The sequence below is a fragment of the Passer montanus genome, unplaced genomic scaffold (genome assembly GCF_014805655.1).
Source record: "Passer montanus isolate IOZ18808 unplaced genomic scaffold, ASM1480565v1 scaffold189, whole genome shotgun sequence".
Lineage (NCBI taxonomy): Eukaryota > Metazoa > Chordata > Aves > Passeriformes > Passeridae > Passer > Passer montanus.
This window is the reverse complement of record NW_024366381.1, coordinates 312170-331145: the sequence shown is the minus strand read 5'-3', so window position 1 is coordinate 331145 and position 18976 is coordinate 312170. Positions and strand designations below refer to the sequence as shown.

At 56.1% G+C, this 18976-nt stretch overlaps 1 protein-coding gene across 1 annotated transcript; it reads left to right on the top strand.

The window, feature by feature from the left end:
• The first annotated feature begins 1236 nt into the window (after positions 1-1236).
• Positions 1237-6327, top strand: PTGER2 (prostaglandin E receptor 2). Its single transcript, XM_039705933.1, has 2 exons — positions 1237-2113; positions 6031-6327. The coding sequence occupies exons 1-2, from the start codon at positions 1268-1270 to the stop codon at positions 6325-6327; spliced, it is 1143 nt and encodes a 380-aa protein (XP_039561867.1). The 5' UTR covers positions 1237-1267.
• The last annotated feature ends 12649 nt before the right edge of the window (positions 6328-18976 follow it).

The window sequence follows — 18976 nt, the reverse complement described above, 5'->3', positions numbered from 1 at the left end:
ACTGGGATCCCGGGATTGGCACCGGGACAGGGTGGGACTCCGTGCTCCAGGAGCCACACCGGGACTCCGGACCTGTGCCGGGATTGGCCGTGAGAGCGACCCCAGGCCAGCACCGGGACTGCTGGGCCGGCACCGGGACTGATGCACCGGCACCGGGACTGCTGGGGCCGTGCCGGGATTGGCCGTGGGAGCCGCTCCCGGTCTGGCACAGGGACCGGCCGTGCCTCGGGGCTCTCAAAGCCACACCGGGCTCTGGGACCGGCACCGGGGCTGGCCACGGGAGGGACTCTCGGAGCCGCACCGGGGCTCCTGGACCAGCACCGGGCCAGGTCGTAAGAGGCGCTCCCGGTCGGGCAGCGGGGCTGGGTCACACCGGGACTGTCCCAGCGATCCCGGGGCCGCCCCAGCACGGCCGGACCGGCACTGGGGCTCCCAGACCGGTACCGTCACTGGCCATGTCCAGGGCTCCCACACCGGTACCGGGACTGGCCGTGTCCGGACTCCCACACCGGTACCGGGGCTCTCAGACCCGCACCGTCACTGGCCGTGCCCGGGGTTCTCAGACCGGTACCGGGACTCTCAGACCGGTACCGGGACTGGCCGTGTCCGGGGCTCTCAGACCGGTACCGGGACTCCCAGACCCACATCATCACTGGCCGTGTCCGGAACTCCCAGACCGGTACCGGGGCTCTCAGACCACTACCGGCACTGGCCGTGTCCAGGGCTCCCAGACTGGTACCGGGGCTCTCAGACCGGTACCGGGACTGGCCGTGTCCGGGGCTCTCAGACCGGTACCGGGGCTCTCAGACCGGTACCGGCACTGGCCGTGGCTGGGACTGCCACATCGGTACCGGGACTCTCAGACCAATACCGGGACTGGCTGTGTCCGGGTCTCCCGGATTGGTACCGGGTCTCCCACACCGGTACTGTCATTGGCCATGTCCGGGGCTCCCACACCGGTACCGGGACTCTCGGTCCGGTAGCGGGACTGGCTGTGTCCGGGATTCCCACACCGGTACCGGGACTCTCAGACCCGCACCATCACTGGCCGTGTCCGGACTCCCACACCGCTACCGGGGCTCTCGGTCGGGCCAGGTCGTTCCGTGGCGTTCCCCGCCTCCGCCGGGTCCATGCCAGCAGCGATCGCGGTCCCGGGGCGGTGCCGGGCCCGGGGCGGTGCCGTCGGGGCGGGGCGGTGCCGTCGGGGCGGGCGGTGCCGGTGCCGGTGCCGGGGGGGCCGGCGGCGCAGTCGGGCGTGCGGCGCGGGATGAACGGGACGGGCCGGGCGTACGGGAGCGACGGGGCAGCGCTGCCGGCCGGGGCTCGCCCGCTGGTCAGCGCCCTCATGTTCTCGGCCGGGCTCCTGGGCAACCTGCTGGCGCTGGGGCTGCTCCTGCGCGGCCGCCGCGGCGCCCGGCAGCGCCCGCCCGCGCTGTTCCACGTCCTGGTGCTGGCCCTGGTGCTCACCGACCTGCTGGGCACCTGCTCCGTCAGCCCCTTGGTGCTGGCTTCCTACCACCGCAACCTCACGCTGACCAGCCTGGCCCGCGGAGGGCACATCTGCCTCTACTTCGGCTTCGCCATGAGCTTCTTCGGCCTCGCCACCATGCTCATCCTCTTCACCATGGCGCTGGAGCGCTGCCTGGCCCTGGGGCGACCCTACTTCTACGAGCGCTTCCTGAGCCCCCGCACCGGCCTGGTGGCCCTGCCGGCCATCTACAGCTTCTCGGCCGCGCTGTGCTCGCTGCCGCTGCTGGGCTTCGGGCGCTACGTGCAGTACTGCCCCGGCACCTGGTGCTTCATCCAGATGCACCGGGACCCGCAGCGGGCCGCCGGGGAGGCGGCGGGGCTCGACGTCACCTTCTCGCTGCTCTACGCCACGCTGCTGCTCTTCCTCATCGTGGCCGTGCTGCTGTGCAACCTGAGCGTCATCGTGAACCTGGCCCGCATGCACCGGCGCGGGCAGCGGAGCCGCCGGCTGGCCGGCAGCGAGCAGCCCCGAGCGGCCGCGGGCTGCGGCCGCCGCATCTTCTCCATGGCCGAGGAGATCGACCACCTCCTGCTGCTCTCCATCATGACCATCACCTTCGTCATCTGCTCCCTGCCCTTCACGGTGAGTGGCGCTGGTTGTTCTCTCTCCCCAGCGCACACATTTGTTCTTGGTCTTTGGAAAGATTCCCCCAAGTGTGCTGGGCAGACCTCGAGGGCTGGGGTGAAAGCTTGGGAGAGGCCAGCTCAGCCGTGAGCTTGGTAATTTGCACATCAGCTGGGAGTGGGGGGATCACTCCCTGTGTCCCCAGGGCCAGGAGGAGGATGGGGTGCCAGGATCACGGGGGGCAGGAGCATGGAATGGCAGGGGAATGGGGTTACAGAAGCATGGAATGGCAGGAGAATGGTGTGGCGGGAGGATGAGGTGGTGGGAGGATGGGATGGCAGCAGAGAGGAGCGACAGGAGGTTTAAAGGAGGTTTAGATGGGCTATCAGGAGTGGCAGAAGGATGGTCTGACAGGAGAATGGTGTGGCGGGAGGATGAGGTGGTGGGAGGATGGGATGGCAGCAGAGAGGAGCGACAGGAGGTTTAAAGGAGGTTTAGATGGGCTATCAGGAGTGGCAGAAGGATGGTCTGACAGGAGAATGGTGTGGCAGGAGAATGGGGTGGCAGGAGAATGGAGTGGCAGGAGAATGGTGTGACAGGAGAATGGGGTGGCAGGAGGATGGTCTGGCAGGAGGATGGAATGGCAGAAGGATAGTCTGACAAGAGAATGGGATATCAGGAGTGGCAGAAGGATGGTCTGACAGGAGAATGGGGTGGCAGGAAGATGAAGTGGCAGGAAGATGGAGTGGCAGGAGAATGGTGTGGCAGGAGAATGGAGTGGCAGGAGAATGGTGTGACAGGAGAATGGGGTGGCAGGAGGATGGTCTGGCAGGAGGATGGAATGGCAGAAGGATAGTCTGACAAGAGAACAGTGTGGCAGGAGGATGGAGTGGCAGGAAGATGAAGTGACAGGAGGATGGAGTGGCAGGAGGATGGTCTGACAGGAGAATGGGGTGCCAGGAGGACAGAATGGCAGGAGCAGAGGTGCCCTCCCACCCCACAGAGGCTCCTGTGGCTCAGGCAGGGTCCCCTGGACCACACGGCATCACTGTGATTCCCAGGATCCAGGAACTCATGGTGGAGGTGTGAGGAATGGCAAAACAATGAATTACACCTCTAGAGAGGGGATGAAGGAGCTGCCCTGGGCTGGAGGCGGTGGATGTCCATGCTGGGCAGGATGAGTGATCCCAGATTTCTGCGGATGGAGCTGGAGATGTGAGAGGCTGTGCCCACCTCGCTGTCAGACAGAGTTTTCTTCTCCTCTGCAACAGTGCTGAGGCGCTGGCACAGAGATGGGAGATTTCTGGGAACAGAGATCTGGCACGGCAGCCACAGCACGTGTCATCCCCAGGGACATCCCCACATCCCGTGCCCCATCCATGCACGAGGCATCCAGCAGAAATCCGGCATCAAAACAGCCAAGTGAAGAAGTGGAGAGAGCGAGTGGCCTGCCTCTGTCTGGGCTGTTTCCTCCCCAGGGCCACTTTCCATCCATCCATCCATCCAAGTGCTTTTCCACCAGGAGCATCGGTGGCTCCAGAGCCTGGGTGTGTGAGGCCCCAGTGTGGGTCAGTTTGGTCCCTGAAGAAGTGTGGAAGCACAGCCAGTGCTAATTTCACACTCTTGCTGTTAAACAGACTCTATCTTCCCTTCATCCTCCCTTGCTTTTCCTGAGGGAAAAGGAAATAACCACAGGATACGGCCGAGCCAGGGCTTCAGACAAAGGAATAATGTCCAGATGCTCGTGAGCATCCCAGGAGCCTCAGTGCCCTGAGAGACACTCCAGCTCCTGACCATGAACCCGCAGATGATGGACAGCTCTTCCTGTGTCCCAAAAAAGCCCCGGGCTGGCTGCTGTGGCCAGCAGGGAGCGGAACCCCCGGAGGGGACGGTGGGCAGGGCCCTGTGAGTGTGCTGGGGGCAGAGGGGCTGGGAAAGCAGCCCTGGCCGCGATCCCAGGGCCCTGTGGTGGCAGATATGGCCTGATCCAGAGCCAGCTTCCCTTTTCCCATCGCCCGCCTCCCATGTGGGCTCTCCTTGCGGGTGACACTTTCTCTCCTGTCCCCGCTCCTCCCAGGAGGATCCCAGCCACACAAACCCCGCCGGGGTCACGAATTCCTTCCCAAAACACAGCGGAGCTTTGGAAAAGCTGCGTGGCTGCGCCGTGCCCGGCGGATGGCGGGCAGGGCAGGGATGCTCCTGCCGCCCGGCCCCATGGCAGCGTGTCCCAGCCCGGAGCGAGGGGGTGGCCCGGGTGAGTAAGGAGTGCTGAGTCACCCTTCCTGGCCGGGATGAGTCGGCAGGCGCAGGGGGGAGCCGCGGGGTCCCGCAGGCTCATCCTCTCCATCGCCTCGCACGGTCCTTGTGCCGTGCGGTCGCAAGGTGAGAGACGCCTCTTCCTCCGCAGCCGCAGAGGAAGGCTCTGAAGTGATCGCGGCTCTGAGCCGAGCGCGGCACGGGGCTGGCTGGCATTTAAAGTTCATTTAAAACCCGTGGAGTCAGCGAATTTGCTGTGACAGCCCCAAAAGAGCCGCCTGGGGGGCAGGTTTTGGCGGCCCAGACTCGGGGTTGTTTCTGCCTGTGATTCCTCCCTGGCTGAGGGAGGTGATTGTGGGACCCCACTGCAGTGCTGTGTCCAGCTCCGGGGTCCCTCCAGCACGGGAAGGACCTGGAGATGGTGGGGTGAGTCCCGAGGAGGCACCAAGCTGATTAAAGGGATGGAGCAGCTCTGCTGGGAGAATTGGGACTGCTCACCCTGGAAAGGAGGAAGATTTGGGGTCACCTAATTATGACCTTCCAGTACTTGAAAGGAGCTATAGGGAACACGGAGAGAGACTCTTTACAGGGGCCTGGAGTGACAGGACCAGGGAGAAACGGATTCAGAGAGGACAGAGAGGAGGTTTAGATGGGATATCAGGAAAAAATCCTTTACTGTGAGGGTGGTGAAGCCCTGATACAGGTTGTCCAGAGAAGCTGTGGCTGGAAGGGTTCCAGACCAGGCTGGGTGCACCTCCACCAAGCAGCACTGACAGAACCAGGGGACACAGTCTGAAGCTGTGCCAAGGGGAATATAGATTGGATAATAGGAAAAGGTTTTTTACAGAAAGGTGATAAAGTTGTGGAATGGCTGCCCGGGGAGGTGGTGCAGCCACCATCCCTGGGGGTGTTTAACAAAGCCTGGATGTGGCTCTGGGGGCCAGGGTTGGGTTGAGCTGTTGGGGCTGGGTTGGACTCCGTGACCCTGAAGCTCTCTCCCAACCCAGGGATTCTGTGAATTGTGTGAATTGTGTGAATTTTGTGAAATGTGTGAATTGTGTGAATTCTGTCATTCTGTGAATTCTGAGAATTGTGTGAAATCTGTGATTCTGTGGTTCTGTGAGTCTGCGAATTCTGTGATTCCATTAATTCTGTGAATTCTGTCATTCTGTGATTTCTGTGAATTCTGTCATCCTGTGATTCTCTGAATTCTGTCATTCTGTGATTCTCTGAATTCTGTCATTCTGTGATTCTCTGAATTCTGTGACTCCATTCATTCTGTGAATTCTGTCATCCTGTGATTTTGTGAATTCTGTCATTCTTTCTGTGATTCCTGTGAATTCTGTGAATTCTGTGATTCTGTCATTCTGTGAATTCTGTGAATTCTGTGATTCTGTCATTCTGTGATTCCTGTGAATTCTGTTGATTCTGTCATTCTGTGAATTCTGTGATTCTGTCATCCTGTGATTCTGTTGATTCTGTCATTCTGTGATTCCTGTGAATTCTGTGATTCTGTCATCCTGTGATTCTGTTGATTCTGTCATTCTGCGATTTCTCTGAATTCTCTCATTCTGTGAATCCCCTGAATTCTGTGGACGTGCCTCACCTGAACCCCACCTATCAGAACCGAGGGCGTAACGAGACAAATTTCCATCCTCTTTCCAACCCCGATTCCGCAGATCCGCGCCTACGTCAACAAGTTCCGCGAGGAGCAGGGCGACCACGAGTGGGACCTGCTGGCGCTGCGCTTCCTGTCCATCAACTCCATCGTGGATCCCTGGGTCTTCGCCATCCTGCGGCCGCCCGTGCTGCGCCTCATGCGCTCCGTGCTCTGCTGCCAGCTCGGCCCCACGGCCCCCGCCGCGCCTGCTGCCGCGGCAAGGGCCCGGGGCATCCTGCCTCCCGACGGGCAGTTCTGGGCCCCTCGCTTTGGGGAGGATGTTGGGATGTTGGAGAGCACCCAGAGGAGGAAATGAGGGTGGTGAGGAGCACAAATCCTGAGAGGAACAGCTGAGGGAGCTGGGGGTGCTCCCCTGGAGGAAAGGAGACTCAGGGGTGCCCTCCTCACCCTGCCCAGCTCCTGGAAGGTGCTGGGCTCAGCTGGGCTGGGCTCTGTCTCCAGGCACTGACACACCCAGAGCACACAGCCTGCAGCTGGGCCAAGGGAATACAGGCTGGGTATCAGGAAAAGGTTTTTCCAGAAAGGTGATAAAGCTCTGGAATGGCTGCCCGGGGAGGTGGTGCAGTCCCCATCCCTGGGGGTGTTTAACAAAGCCTGGATGTGGCACTGGGGGCCAGGGCTGGGTTGAGCTGCTGGGGCTGGGCTGGACTCCGTGATCCTGAGGGTCTCTCCCAACTTGGTGATTCTGTGATTCTGTGAAGCTCTGCCTTAGGGCTCACCAGGATGTGGCTCTGCAGCCTGGGCACACTGGGGGTGGCTCAGGTGTCACCTGGGAAGTCACTGCGGCCTCTCACAGGGACAAAAGTGCAGTCCCCCTTTAGTGGGACCAGGTTGGAAGGGCTGGCGAGTCCCTGGGTGCTGCTGGCGCCCTTAGGGCTGGAGGAGGGCTCAGCCCTGCTGGGGAGGCTTGGGGGGTTTTGTTGGAGCCCCACGGCTGCGGGGTGTTGGGAAGCAGAGGTTCCTGCTGGTGTGCTTCCCAGCAAGCTCTCCGTGGGGTTTTGGGGATGCAGGCAGAGCTCCAGCTCCTGGAGATGGGGCTGGGTGGCTGCAAACACCCATCTGGACCCCCAGATCCATGAGGATTGGGAAGGAGAGGAAGGGAGAAGTGTATCCTCAAAAATTCCCGCTTATTTTAGGCTGGTTGCCTAAAGAGATGCACTTTTCAGGGCTCATATCTGTTTGTCTGTCTGTCCGTGCTACACCCCTGAGATTTTAGGCACTGGTGGGTCCCTGAGGGGCACCAAAGTACTAAAAAAGCCAAATTTTGGCATTTCCCTGGCGCTGTGCTGGAGCAGAGCAGCCCCTCCTCAGCACCCATTTGGAAATTCCCTTTGTCCCGTGATTTTTGCAAGAGCCAACAAAGGGAATAAAGAGCCTGACCAGGGAATGGTCACAGCCGTGAGCTTCACCCACATCCAGGGTGGTGCTGCTGGTGGGGTTTGGGTTTGTCCTTGATTGGGACGAATATTTATTTAAAATAAAACCTCAAAAAAAAAATCAATAAAAGCAAAAAAACAACTGCAAAACCACCCAGCTCATCAATCCAGCCCCGTTGGGCAGCCCCCTTCAGCACCACTATTTTGTTTTCTGGGATTCCTCTTGCTCTTTGGGACTCCGGGATCGTTCCCACTGGGATGAGGAGCACCCAGCTCCACATCCCAAGGCCACCACTGCCATTAGGAATTTCCTTGTGGCTCCCATTTGAGCAGCATCCAGCACAGCCAGTGGCATTTGTGCAATTCCCAGTGTGGAGTCTCATTTGGGAGCTGCAGCTCTGCTCAGGGAGCCCAAAGGTGACGAGGTCTGGGGCTTTTCCGTGGTTTGTGAGTCGAGGTGATGTTAAAAATAAATAAATAAAAAGAGTTATTATTTAAATAATAAGGCTCAGGGAGCCCAAAGGTGCCGAGGTCTGGGGCTTTTCCGTGGTTTGTGAGTCGAGGTGATGTTTAAAAAAAATAAAAAATAAAATAGTTATTATTTAAATAATAAATGTCTCTCAGAGGAGCCTGCTGAATCATGCGTGGGTTTGTGCTTGTGATGCTCCTCAGGGTAGATCTGGCTCCTGGAGGAAATGTGTTGGATGTGGGATGAAACCACGGGAATGGGGGGAGAGGGCAGCAGGAGAGGGGAAGTGGCTGCCTCCAATTTCCTAAAAAGTGGCACTAAAATGTATTTTACACATCCACAATGACATTTTTTACCAGAGCTACAGAGTTCCCCCCCACCATCTCTGAGCTCTTCCCTAAAACCTGCCCATCCCACAGGCAGGGAGAGGCAGGCACAGCTCCCACCTGTTATCAAAACACCACCCCCAAAATACCCACCCTAAAAAAAGGCAGAATTGAGGTCACTTCTGTCAGGCAGCCAACGTCCACAGGAAGTCTCCTGGCCTCCCAAAGGCGTGTGGGCAGATGCCAGCCAGGGGCTGCTCTTGCTCAGATGAGTTTTTGGCAGCACCAAATGGCTGGGGGGGGCTTTGGAGGGGGTGTGGAATTTTAGGGATGGGGTTTCCAGCTGTGCCTGCCCATGGGGGTGAAGCTGGGGTGCTCCCCACACCCATGGAACGCCATGAATCCTGGTGCCAACCTTGGGAACCCAAATTTGGCACCATCCCACCCAGCGCTGGGAGGGCACAGTGGTCCCTTCCCAAATTATTCCCTCAGCCGTGCCCACAGCAGGAGGAAAAGCACGTTGTGGGTTCAGTTTTGGGGCTCCCATCATGTCTCAGGGTGTGCTCAGCTGGAAAAGGAGCCAAAAACTTTAGGAAGAGCCTTGGGTCCTTGAGCTTTATTTATCTGGATGGTCATGACCTGGTTGCTCACGCAGGAATTTCAGGACCAGTTGCCTAATTCTCCTCTAATCCAGAGGGAATGGCTGCCTGGAGTGCAAAAGATAGAAAAACCATTTTTTAAAAATGGGAAAAGTGTTGGAAATGGCAAGGAGGTTTCATCCTGCAGGGACCAGCGCGCCAGGGAATGTGGCAGGGTGGGAGGGGAGCCCAGCAGGACCCGTGGCACAGTCCAAAGGCAGGATTCTCCCAGAATCCAAGGATTCTCTCCTGCCAGCCCCCAGCTCCTCTGCTGACCACTAATTAGCGGCTGCTGGGTTTTTTTGGGAGGTTTGTGGCTCCTCATCAGGAAATGCAGGGCTGGGAGAGAACCTCCCAGCATCCATCCCCTGGGATTGGCTTTTTGCTGCAGGAGGGGCACTGTCCCCACCAGCAGGGCAGCAATCCTGGCAGGCAGGCTCAGGGAAATGATTTGGATCAAATTCAGTGCCGAAATAAAAGGGAGATTGCAAGGAGAGGAACCCCTTAAGCAGAGTCCCTTTGCCAGGACACATCTTTGTGCTGGCCAGGGATTACACCCAGGCTCTGGAATAAAAAAACTCCTCCTTTCACTGCTTCCAGAGGAGAAAAGGGCCCTCAGCAGGGCTCTGTGGGGACTGGGAATCTCTGCATCCTGAGCCGTGAGCCTGCACAAAATGCTGCTTTTATTAACGTCACGCAGGAGCCCTCGGAAAAAGCAAATTAATTTGCCTCTCATCAGCTCCCTCAGCATCTGCTCAGCTCAAATCCACGATGACAAAGTTTCATTTCATTGTCTGTGCCAGCCTTAATGACTTTTTTATTCCCACACCGGAAACCTGCTGGCGCAGGGAAGCTCCAGGCAGGTCTTTAATCCTGCATTTCCATCTGGGAATCTGCTGCGGGGCAGGAGGGAGGGAGGAGCTGTTCCTTGGAGACAACAGAGCTGTCCCTCAGGCTTCCTAAAAATGGTGAGACTTTCCACAGTGCCTGGGGGTGCAGGGAGTGGGGACCTTGCCCAAAATCTGCCATGGAATCATGGAGTGGTTTGGGATGGAAGGGACCTTGAAGATTGCCTGCAGAGCACTTGTGGAATTTCTGCTCCAGACCTTTGGGATGCTGGAAGCAAAGCAGAGCTGCCTTTCCAGGCACATGAACCCTCCCTGAGCTCCAGAGGGTGTGATCCATGCTAAATTGGATTAAATTAATCAGCCAAGGAAGTGACTTACGGGGACATGGCATGGCTGGGCTTCCCATCTGGCTCTGCAGTGGTTCCAGGGCTTCCCATGACACAGGAAAATGTCACATTTGGCTTTACCACTGCTGCCTTCTGCTTTTGCAGCTGGTTTTGCTCCTCTGCATCCCCACATATTCCTGTGAAACCTTTCCCCTGAGTCCTTCAGGTCACCCCACAGCAGAATTATTCCATTCTGAAAGAGGGATCAGCCTTTTCCAGGGATTGTTTGTGGCATCCCAAACTTCAAAGGCTTAAAATCAGAGCCTGGTTCCCAACACTGAGACCCAAAATGAGTAATTTGTGGCTTTTCCCTGTCATTGTGAGGGGTTCTGAGAGCTTGGAAGCAGCAGGGCTGGGCAGAATCACCTAAAGTGAGACCAAACACACCTGAGAGACCCAGAACAAACTTTTGTGTGGGCATAAATTCCTTGTGCCACATCAGTTTTATTTGGGAATCCTGCAGTGGAGCCCATGGGCTGGGATCCCTGCATCAGCCCCACCACCCTCACAGCCAGGAATTCCTCCCCAGTATCCCATCCATCCCTGCCCTCTGGCAGTGGGAGCCATTCCCTGTGTCCTGTCCCTCCATGCCTTGTCCCCAGTCCCTCTGCAGCTCTCCTGGAGCCCCTTCAGGCCCTGGGAGGGCTCTAAAGGCTCCCTGGAATCTTCTCCAAGTGAGCACTCCCAGCTCTCCCAGCAGAGCCTTGAATTTCCAAGCTTTTTTTTTGCAATGTGTGAACAACAACAACAACAATTTTCATTCTGGCTCTTGGGTTCAGCACTGCAGCGGGGTGAAGGTCTCACATCTTTTCCCCAGATTGCCATAAAGTGTCCCTTTCTCAGGCCTGGCAGATTTATTTCAGCTCTGGGTGTGACCTCCTCACTCAGGAGGGCTGTGCCCAGACGTTTTCTCATGGAACTCTGTTTTTCTCTTCCTCTGACACGAAAACAGCAGCGTGAACATCCTGGTTTAGTGCAGGGCGTCCCTGCCCGTGGCAGGACCTGGAACGAGATGGGCTTTCAGGTCTCTTCCACCCGAAATATTCCACGATTCCATGGAGCTGCAGCTCTCCTGCTGCTCATTTTTCCTCACAGGTGGAGCTGAGTGTGCTGGGAGGGTGAGCTGGAGGATCTTGGGGTGGGGCTGGACCCTGCATCCCTGAATCCCTAAATCCCTGTATCCCTGAATTCCTGTATCCCTAAATCTCTGTACCCCTGTATTCCTGTGTCTGTGTATCCCTGTACTCCTGAATCCCTGTGTCTCTGCATCCCTGAATCCCTGAATTCCTGAATCCCTGAATTCCTGTATCCCTGTACCCCTAAATTCCTGAATCTCTGAATCCCTGTATCCATGAATTCCTGAATTCCTGAATCCTTGTTCCCCTGTATCCCTGAATTCCTGAAACCTTGTATCCCTGTATTCCTGTATCCCTGAATATCTGAATTCCTGAATCCCAGTACCCCTGTAGCTCTGAATCTCTGAATTCCTGAATCCATATATCCCTGAATCCCTAAATCCCTGTATCCCCGAATTCGTGTATCCCTGAATCCCTAAATCTCTGTACCCCTGTATTCCTGTGTCTGTGTATCCCTGAATTCCTGAATCCCTGTACTCCTGAATCCCTGTGTCCCTGTATCCCTGAATCCCTGAATTCTTGAATCCCTGAATTCCTGTATCCCTGTACACCTGAATTCCTGAATCTCTGAATCCCTGTATCCCTGAGTCCCTGTATCCATGAATTCCTGAATTCCTGACTCCCCAGATCCTTGTTCCCCTGTATCCCTGAATTCCTGAATCCCTGTATCCCTGCACCCCTGTATCCCTGGTCCCCTGTATTCCTGAATTCCTGAATCCCTGTATCCCTGAGTCCCTGTATCCATGAATTCCTGAATTCCTGACTCCCCAGATCCTTGTTCCCCTGTATCCCTGAATTCCTGAATCCCTATTTCCCTGAATCCTTGTATTCCCGAATCCCTGAATTCCTGTATCCCTGTATCCCCAAATCCCTGTATCCCTGAGTCCCTGTATCCATGAATTCCTGAATTCCTGAATCCCTGTGCCCCTGTAGCTCTGAATCCCTGAATTCCTGAATCCATATTTCCCTGAATCCTTGTATTCCTGAATCCCTGAATTCCTGTATCCCTGTATCCCCAAATCCCTGTATCCCTGAGTCATTGTATCTCTATATCCCTGAATTCCTGGACCCCTGTGTCCCTGAATCCCTGAATTCCTGAACCCCTGAATCCCTGAATTTCTGAATTCCTGAATTCCTGTACCCCTGTAGCTCTGAATCCCTGAATCCTTGTATCCCTGAATCCCTATTTTCCTGAACCCTTGTATTCCTGAATCCCTGAATTCCTGGACCCCTGTGTCCCTGAATTCCTGAATCTCTGAATCCCTGTATCCCTGAATTTCTGAATTCCTGAATTCCTATATCCCTGAATCCCTGAATTCCCAAATCCCTGAATTCCTGTGTCCCTGAATCCCTAAATTCTGTTATCCCTGAATTCCTGAATCCCTCTATCCTTGTATCCCTAAATCCCTCTATCACTGAATCCCTGAATCCTTGGGCCCTTGTATCCCTGAATTCCTGAATCCCTGTACCCCTGAATCTCGGTATCCCTGAATTCCTGAATTCCTGAATCCCTGTACCCCTGTATTTCTGAATCCTTGAATTCCAGAATCCCTCTATCTGTGAATCTCTGTATCCCTGAATTCCTGAATCCCTGTACCCCTGAATCCTTGTATCCCTGAATTCCTGAATCCCCATACCCCTGAATCTCTGTATCCCTGAATTCCTGAATTCCTGAATTCCTGAATCCCTGTATCCCTGAATTCCTGAATCCCTGTACCCCTGTATTTCTGAATCCTTGAATTCCTGAATCTCTGTATCCATGAATTCCTGTATTCCTGAATCCCTGTATCCATGAATTCCTGTTTCTCTGTACCCCTGAATCCTGTATCCCTGCTATTCCCTGCTCCATCCTTTATCCCAAATACACTCACGGGCAAAGGCCTGGATGGATCAGAGCCCCCAGAGTCCCCCCTCCAGCTGGAACACATCCAAGCACAAAACCAACCAGAGGGACTGGGAAAAATCCAGCCAGAGCTCCCAGCTGATCCACAAGCCACCAAAAACAAAAAGAAGGGAAAGTTTTCCAAGGCTGACTGGGACGTGGAGCTAAAAATACAGCGGCTGTGAGTGGGGCAGGGAGGGGCTGGTTTGTGCACTCGCCCCCGGAGAAAGTCCTGTCCCTGAGGAGCCTCCAGAGGTGTGAGGGAATTTACATCCTCCCTCCCCATGCACCCGGCAGGGAGGGTGGGATCACACCTCCCCGGTGCCCAGGGGCTTTTCCAGAGCTCTGGAAGGGGCAGCTCGTGTCCCTTTTGGCAGCCTGGGGCGGGCAGTGTGCTGGGGACACTCCTGGATGTCGCCAGCCTTTCCCATGCCAGGCTGCTTTTTTTTAAACTGGATTTCCCTGCAGTGTGCAAACATCCACGTCCATCAAATCCGCAGGGGAATGCAGCCCATCTGCTGCTCCCAAAGCGACCTACATCTTCCAAACCAAGAGACTAAACAGTGTCAAACTCTCGTGGAGCATCTGGATTTTATAGGGGCCATAAAAGCTTCGGGGCATCGTGGGGTGGGGTGGATCTCTCACCATCCTGTGACCTCTCCCAAAAAAACATATTATTAGGAAAATTCAGAACCCCATCAGCCTCCTCGTGAGCTGAGCTCATGTGAGGAGGAGAGCAAAGGTGCTGGGGTTGCCAAGCAAGTCAGGCCATAAATCTTTGTAGGGTTTTATGTGCCAGGGCTGGGGCTGTGGTTTCGTTGTGGCTCCCGCTGGGCTGCCCCAGATGCAGAAGGTGCCATTTTGTGGCTGAATTAAAAAAAACCCTCTGAAAAACCACCTGGAAATCTTGCTTTTCTGAGCGGCTGGGCTGTGAGTGAGCTCCTGCAATAGTCAAAATCCCAGCCCTCAGGTCTGGCACGTCCCATCCCAGCAAGTGTCCAAGGCCAGGTTGGAGCAGCCTGGGATGGTGGAAGGGGTCCCTGCCCATGGCAGGGGTTGGAATGAGATGAGCTTTAAGATTCCTCCCACCCCAAACCATTCTGGGATTCTATGGGTGTTCTGCCTCAGTTTCCCCTCCGTGGTGCTGGAAATGGGGCTGGGAGAACCCCCCAGAGCTCCATGAGCAAATCACCCTCCCCAGACCCATTCCAGCACCACCCTCCTCCCTCTGCACCTGGAAGGTGCTGGACAAGCAGCACAGCAGTGGTTGGCAGAACTGGGATGGATGAATCCACCATTTTTTGGGATCCCCCTGCCCCAAACACCACAGCAGGGACAAAGGCTTTGTCCATCTGCTCCTGTGGGGGCAGGAGGAAATGGTGAGGGCCAGCCCAGATGTGAAACATCAAAGCAGACAGAGTTTTGAACAGAGTTAAAAAGAAAACGTCTCTGTTTACAAGAAGCTGCTCCAGGAGGTTTGGAGCCTGTTTATCCCTGGACATTCGTGCTACCAGAGCTCTGGCCCCGCAGAGCAGTGGGGTTTGTCATGGGGAGGGGATGTGTACATGAGACAACATTTATTTGTCATGAGCAGCTGCTGCTTCCTCTGCTCCAGACCTTTTCCATGCAACTGGGGCTGGGAATTGAGCTGGGAGGTCTCTCTGAGGGCCCTGCAGAGCTTGGATTGAGCCACAGATCCATCAGGATGAGCCCTGCCAGCAAATCAGGGCTGGGGAAGGCAGGAACAGCCCCTGCCCTGCTGAGGGGCTCTGCCAGAGCTCCCTGGGGCTGCTGGAGGAAGCTGCTCATCATCTTGGAATGATCGCGTCAGGCAGCAGTTTTGGAAAGCTTGGAGTGCTCCTGCTTCCTCCCAGGGTCATCCTCATCCTCGTCCCGGGCAGCCGGGGCCCCCTGGGGCTGTTCCTGGAATCCCTCCTTCCAGGGACAATGGCCTTGAGGGGACAAGGAGCCTCTGAAATCCTCCTTGTTTACAAACCATCCCTATTTACAGCTCTGCAAAGAGGGGGGACACAGGGAAAGGGGGCAGGAGAAAAGGGAAGGGGGATAAGGGATGGGAAACAAGGGAAAGGGGGTGGGGATGGGGGAGAGGAAGGAGAAAAGGGAAAGGAAAAGGGGACAGGGACAAGGGAAAAGTGAAAAGGGAAAGGAAAAGGGGACAGGGACAAGGGAAGGGTGAAAAGGGAAAGGAAAAGGAGACAGGGACAAGGGAAAGGTGAAAAGGGAGAGGAAAAGGGAACAGGGACAAGGGAAGGGTGAAAAGGGAGAGGAAAAGGGAACAGGGACACGGGAAGGGTGAAGAGAAATGGGGAAGGAAAAGGGTGAAGAGAAATGGGGAAGGGGAAATGGAGCAAGAGAAGGTGGAAAGGGAACAAGGGACAGGGAACAAAGAAAAGGGGAAGGAGGTCAGGGGAATGGAAGAGAAAGGGGAAAAGGGGCAAGAGAAAAGAGAAAGGAAGAGGGGGCAGGGGACAGGGCACAGGGGACAGAGGACAAGGAAAAGGGGAAGGGAATGGGGAGGGGAAGACAAAAGGGGAAAGGGCAAAGGACAAAGGGGAAAGAGGACAAGGGAAAAGCTTCCAGGCTCTGTCCTGGTGTGTCTGAGCACTGGAATTGCTGTGCCTGGCTGGTTTCAGTGTGTGGCATTTTGCCATCATCCCTCCATTCACTACCTTTTTCATTCCCCAATTTTAGCAGCCAATCAGCCCTGGGAACCTCAGCATTCCCTGCAGGATGCTCTGGGAACTGGAGGCTTGGTGCTGCTGAGGGCTTTGGGAGCATCCCAGGACAGCAAAGCACAGAACCCTGACGTGCCTGAGGGCGTTCAGGGATCAAAACCAACCACCAGCACACCCAGGGCAGGACATCTGCTGCTTCAAGCAGCTCCTTCCCCCTCAGAGAGACCCTTCCCCAAGTGGTTTGCTCAGCACTTTCCTCCTTGTTGGAGTTTCTGCTCAATCCAGGCCAGTTCTGCCTCCCTGGGCGTTTTCCTGCCGTGGTGCCCCTTCCAACTGCAGCACGGACAAACTGGGCTCAGCTTCCAGCAGCCAGGGCTCCCACGGTGCCCAGCACTTCTCAGAGCTTCATGAGAGCTGTTCCCCAAATTGTTCATGGCTGGGATGAATGTTGTTGGAAGAAACCAGGATTTACAAGGGTTATACTCAATAATCTCCTTCGAGAGGTGGCACATCCTTCTGTTCAGGAGCATTGGAGCAAATTTTGAGCACCTGGCAGCTTTTTGAGGGGTGCCAGCTCTGCCTGGGCATTGCAGAGGTGCTCCCAGGGATATCTGCTGCCAGTGCCCCCACACCTCCAGCCTGCCCCCCCAAAGCCCCTGGAGCACATTGCCACCCCTGGCAGGACAAGGACTGAGGTTCAGCCACCGAACACCATCACATTGCTGCTTTTCTCTGTTTTTTCTCTCTCCTCCAGGGAGGGAGAATGTGTTTTCTCACATTTTTCTGAAGTCATTGTGTGTTTTTAGAAGGAAGTGCTAAGCCAGGGAGGATTTCTTCTTGAGGGCATGTTTTCTCTCAGACTTTCCTTCACACAGCAGTGCCCAGGGCATTTTTAAAATCCTATTTAACTGCCCTTTCACCCCTGCTTGGATTTGCTGGCTCCTTCCTGAGAGTGGAAAGCTGCTGGCAGTCCACAGGGCCATAACTAACAGGGGACACTTTTGGGGTCCCCATCCTTGCAGGACAGACCCCGTCTTGGGGGGGTCACTGTGAGATCCTTGTGCTGGACCCTAAACCCTAACAGGAGGGTCCCTGCTCTCCTGTGTGTGATCCCTGTCCTTGTAGGGAGCCACTGTGGGGTTCTCATCCTCACAGAGGGTCTGAACCCCTCTGGGAGGGTCCTTGTCCTGCTTGGAGGTCGCTGTCCCTCTGAGGGGGTCTGTAGGGGGTGGCAGCAGCTGAGGGGAGCTGGGTGTCCCCACAGGGAGCCACATTCCAGGGACTGACAGCCAGGGTGGAAGGGGACAAGGAGCTGGCTGAAAATCCAGTTTGTGGGACATTCCCAAGGCAGAGCAACAGCTGGAAAATCCACAGAGCCTGGTGTGAGAGCAGGGCAGGGCAGGAGAGGTCACGGTGAGGGGGCAGGGGCCGGGAGCCAGCTCTCCCAGCCTGGCTCCAGCCCTGGATACCAGGGATGTGCCCAGCACCACTCGTTTTCCTGCAATGGAGGGTGGGAGCACAGAGGAGTTTGGACTGTGGTGGATCAGGGAAGATGCACGGAGTGGGAGACAGCAGAGCAGAGTCACACAGTCCTTCATCTGATGACTCAGCTCCCAACCATCCCCAGGATCTCAGAGGGATGTTGCTCAAGAAAAAAAAAAATCATGGAAAGCTGAGGACGCCCAAAGGAAATGGACAACAGGAGGCTTGTATTAAATGGCCTTAACTCACATCCTAAAGACAGATCTGCTTGGGGAGCTGCTGGGGGACAGGAATGTGTAGGGCTGGCCCTGCTGGCTCACGCTGGAAGTCTCTTTGTAGCTCGTCTCCAGCAGCAGACATGAGCTGGGGTTTAGGGAACAAGTCCAAGGACAAGGGAAGACAGAACAACCTTCAGCTGGTGATTCCCAAAAGCCAACCCAGCCCCTTCCTGAAGGGACCCCCACCCCCAAGGCACTTGGGGGCTATCCAGGGATTTATCCATGGGTGAGGAACACACCTTGTGGGGCCAAGGGATCCAGGGGATGTCCTCTGAGGGGGAAAAGCTGGGAATTGCAGCCAGCTGGTCCCTCTGACACGGCAGGACATGAGGAATAGTTGAAGCTCTGCCATCAGGAGCCAGGCTGGGCTGGGCTGGGAAGCCTTTCCCTGGGAATCAGACTGCAGAGTAAAGTCAGATAAAGTAAAATATGTGAGACCTGTCCCAGCTGGAGCAGACTCCTTAAAGCTGTGCTGCTGGCTGAGAGAAAGGAAGAGAGAAATCCCTGCTGGGGAAAATTCCAGCTCTGCCTCTTCCTCAGCCCAGGCAGCACTTTGGTGACCTGTGTGTCATCCCTGGAATCTCACTGCCTCCCTGCATCCTCATGGCCAGGCTGCCAAGCAGGAGTGACGCTGGCAGCTGGCAGTGTCCCCTCTCCCTCTCTGCTTGGTGGCATCGCTGGGTCACCGCGGCCCCAAAAAGCCGCAGGACTGCCCAGGCCGTGATTCAGGAGGGATTTCCTCTGGCCAGGGCAGTGCTGCCCTGGGCTGACACAGCCTGAATCACATTCCCACCCTCCCGTTTCACTCTCCATGGCTTTCTCCTGAGCTGCTCTGTCCCCAGGGAGAGATCCCTGACTGCCACTCCCAGCAGCGGGGACAGTCCCTGCTGGGTGTCCCAGTCCTGCTGGAGTGAGGGACACATCTGTCCCCGGGGCAGAAAGCTGCACACAGCAATTCCAGACTGGGAGAAAGGGCTGGGTGTCCCTCTGGATGGACAGGGAGAGGGCAGGCTGGATGCCACCTCACCCTGGGGGTCTCTGCTGCAGACACCCTGCTGTCCTTGGGGATGGGGATGGTGCCACACAGGAGCTGACCCATTCCCAGCATTGGTGTTGGCACCTCCAAACCTTTTGGGACCAATCTCCCACCCTGCTCCAACACCCAACAACCCACGGCTGCAGCATCATGTCCGAGCTGGAAGCCACAGACATTCCCAACTCCTGTCTCCAACTGGAAATCATGGAGCGAGGACAAACAGACAGGTGGGGTTTGGGTTTTTTATTTATGGATTTTGGGTTTTGCTGCTGCCCCAGGGATGGGGATGAGTGGGAACATGGAGCACTGCCAGGTGGGACACAGGGATGTCACAGCCAGCCCTATAATTAAGCCAGCACTTCATTAAGCTCCAAAAGCCCTTTGAGTGCAT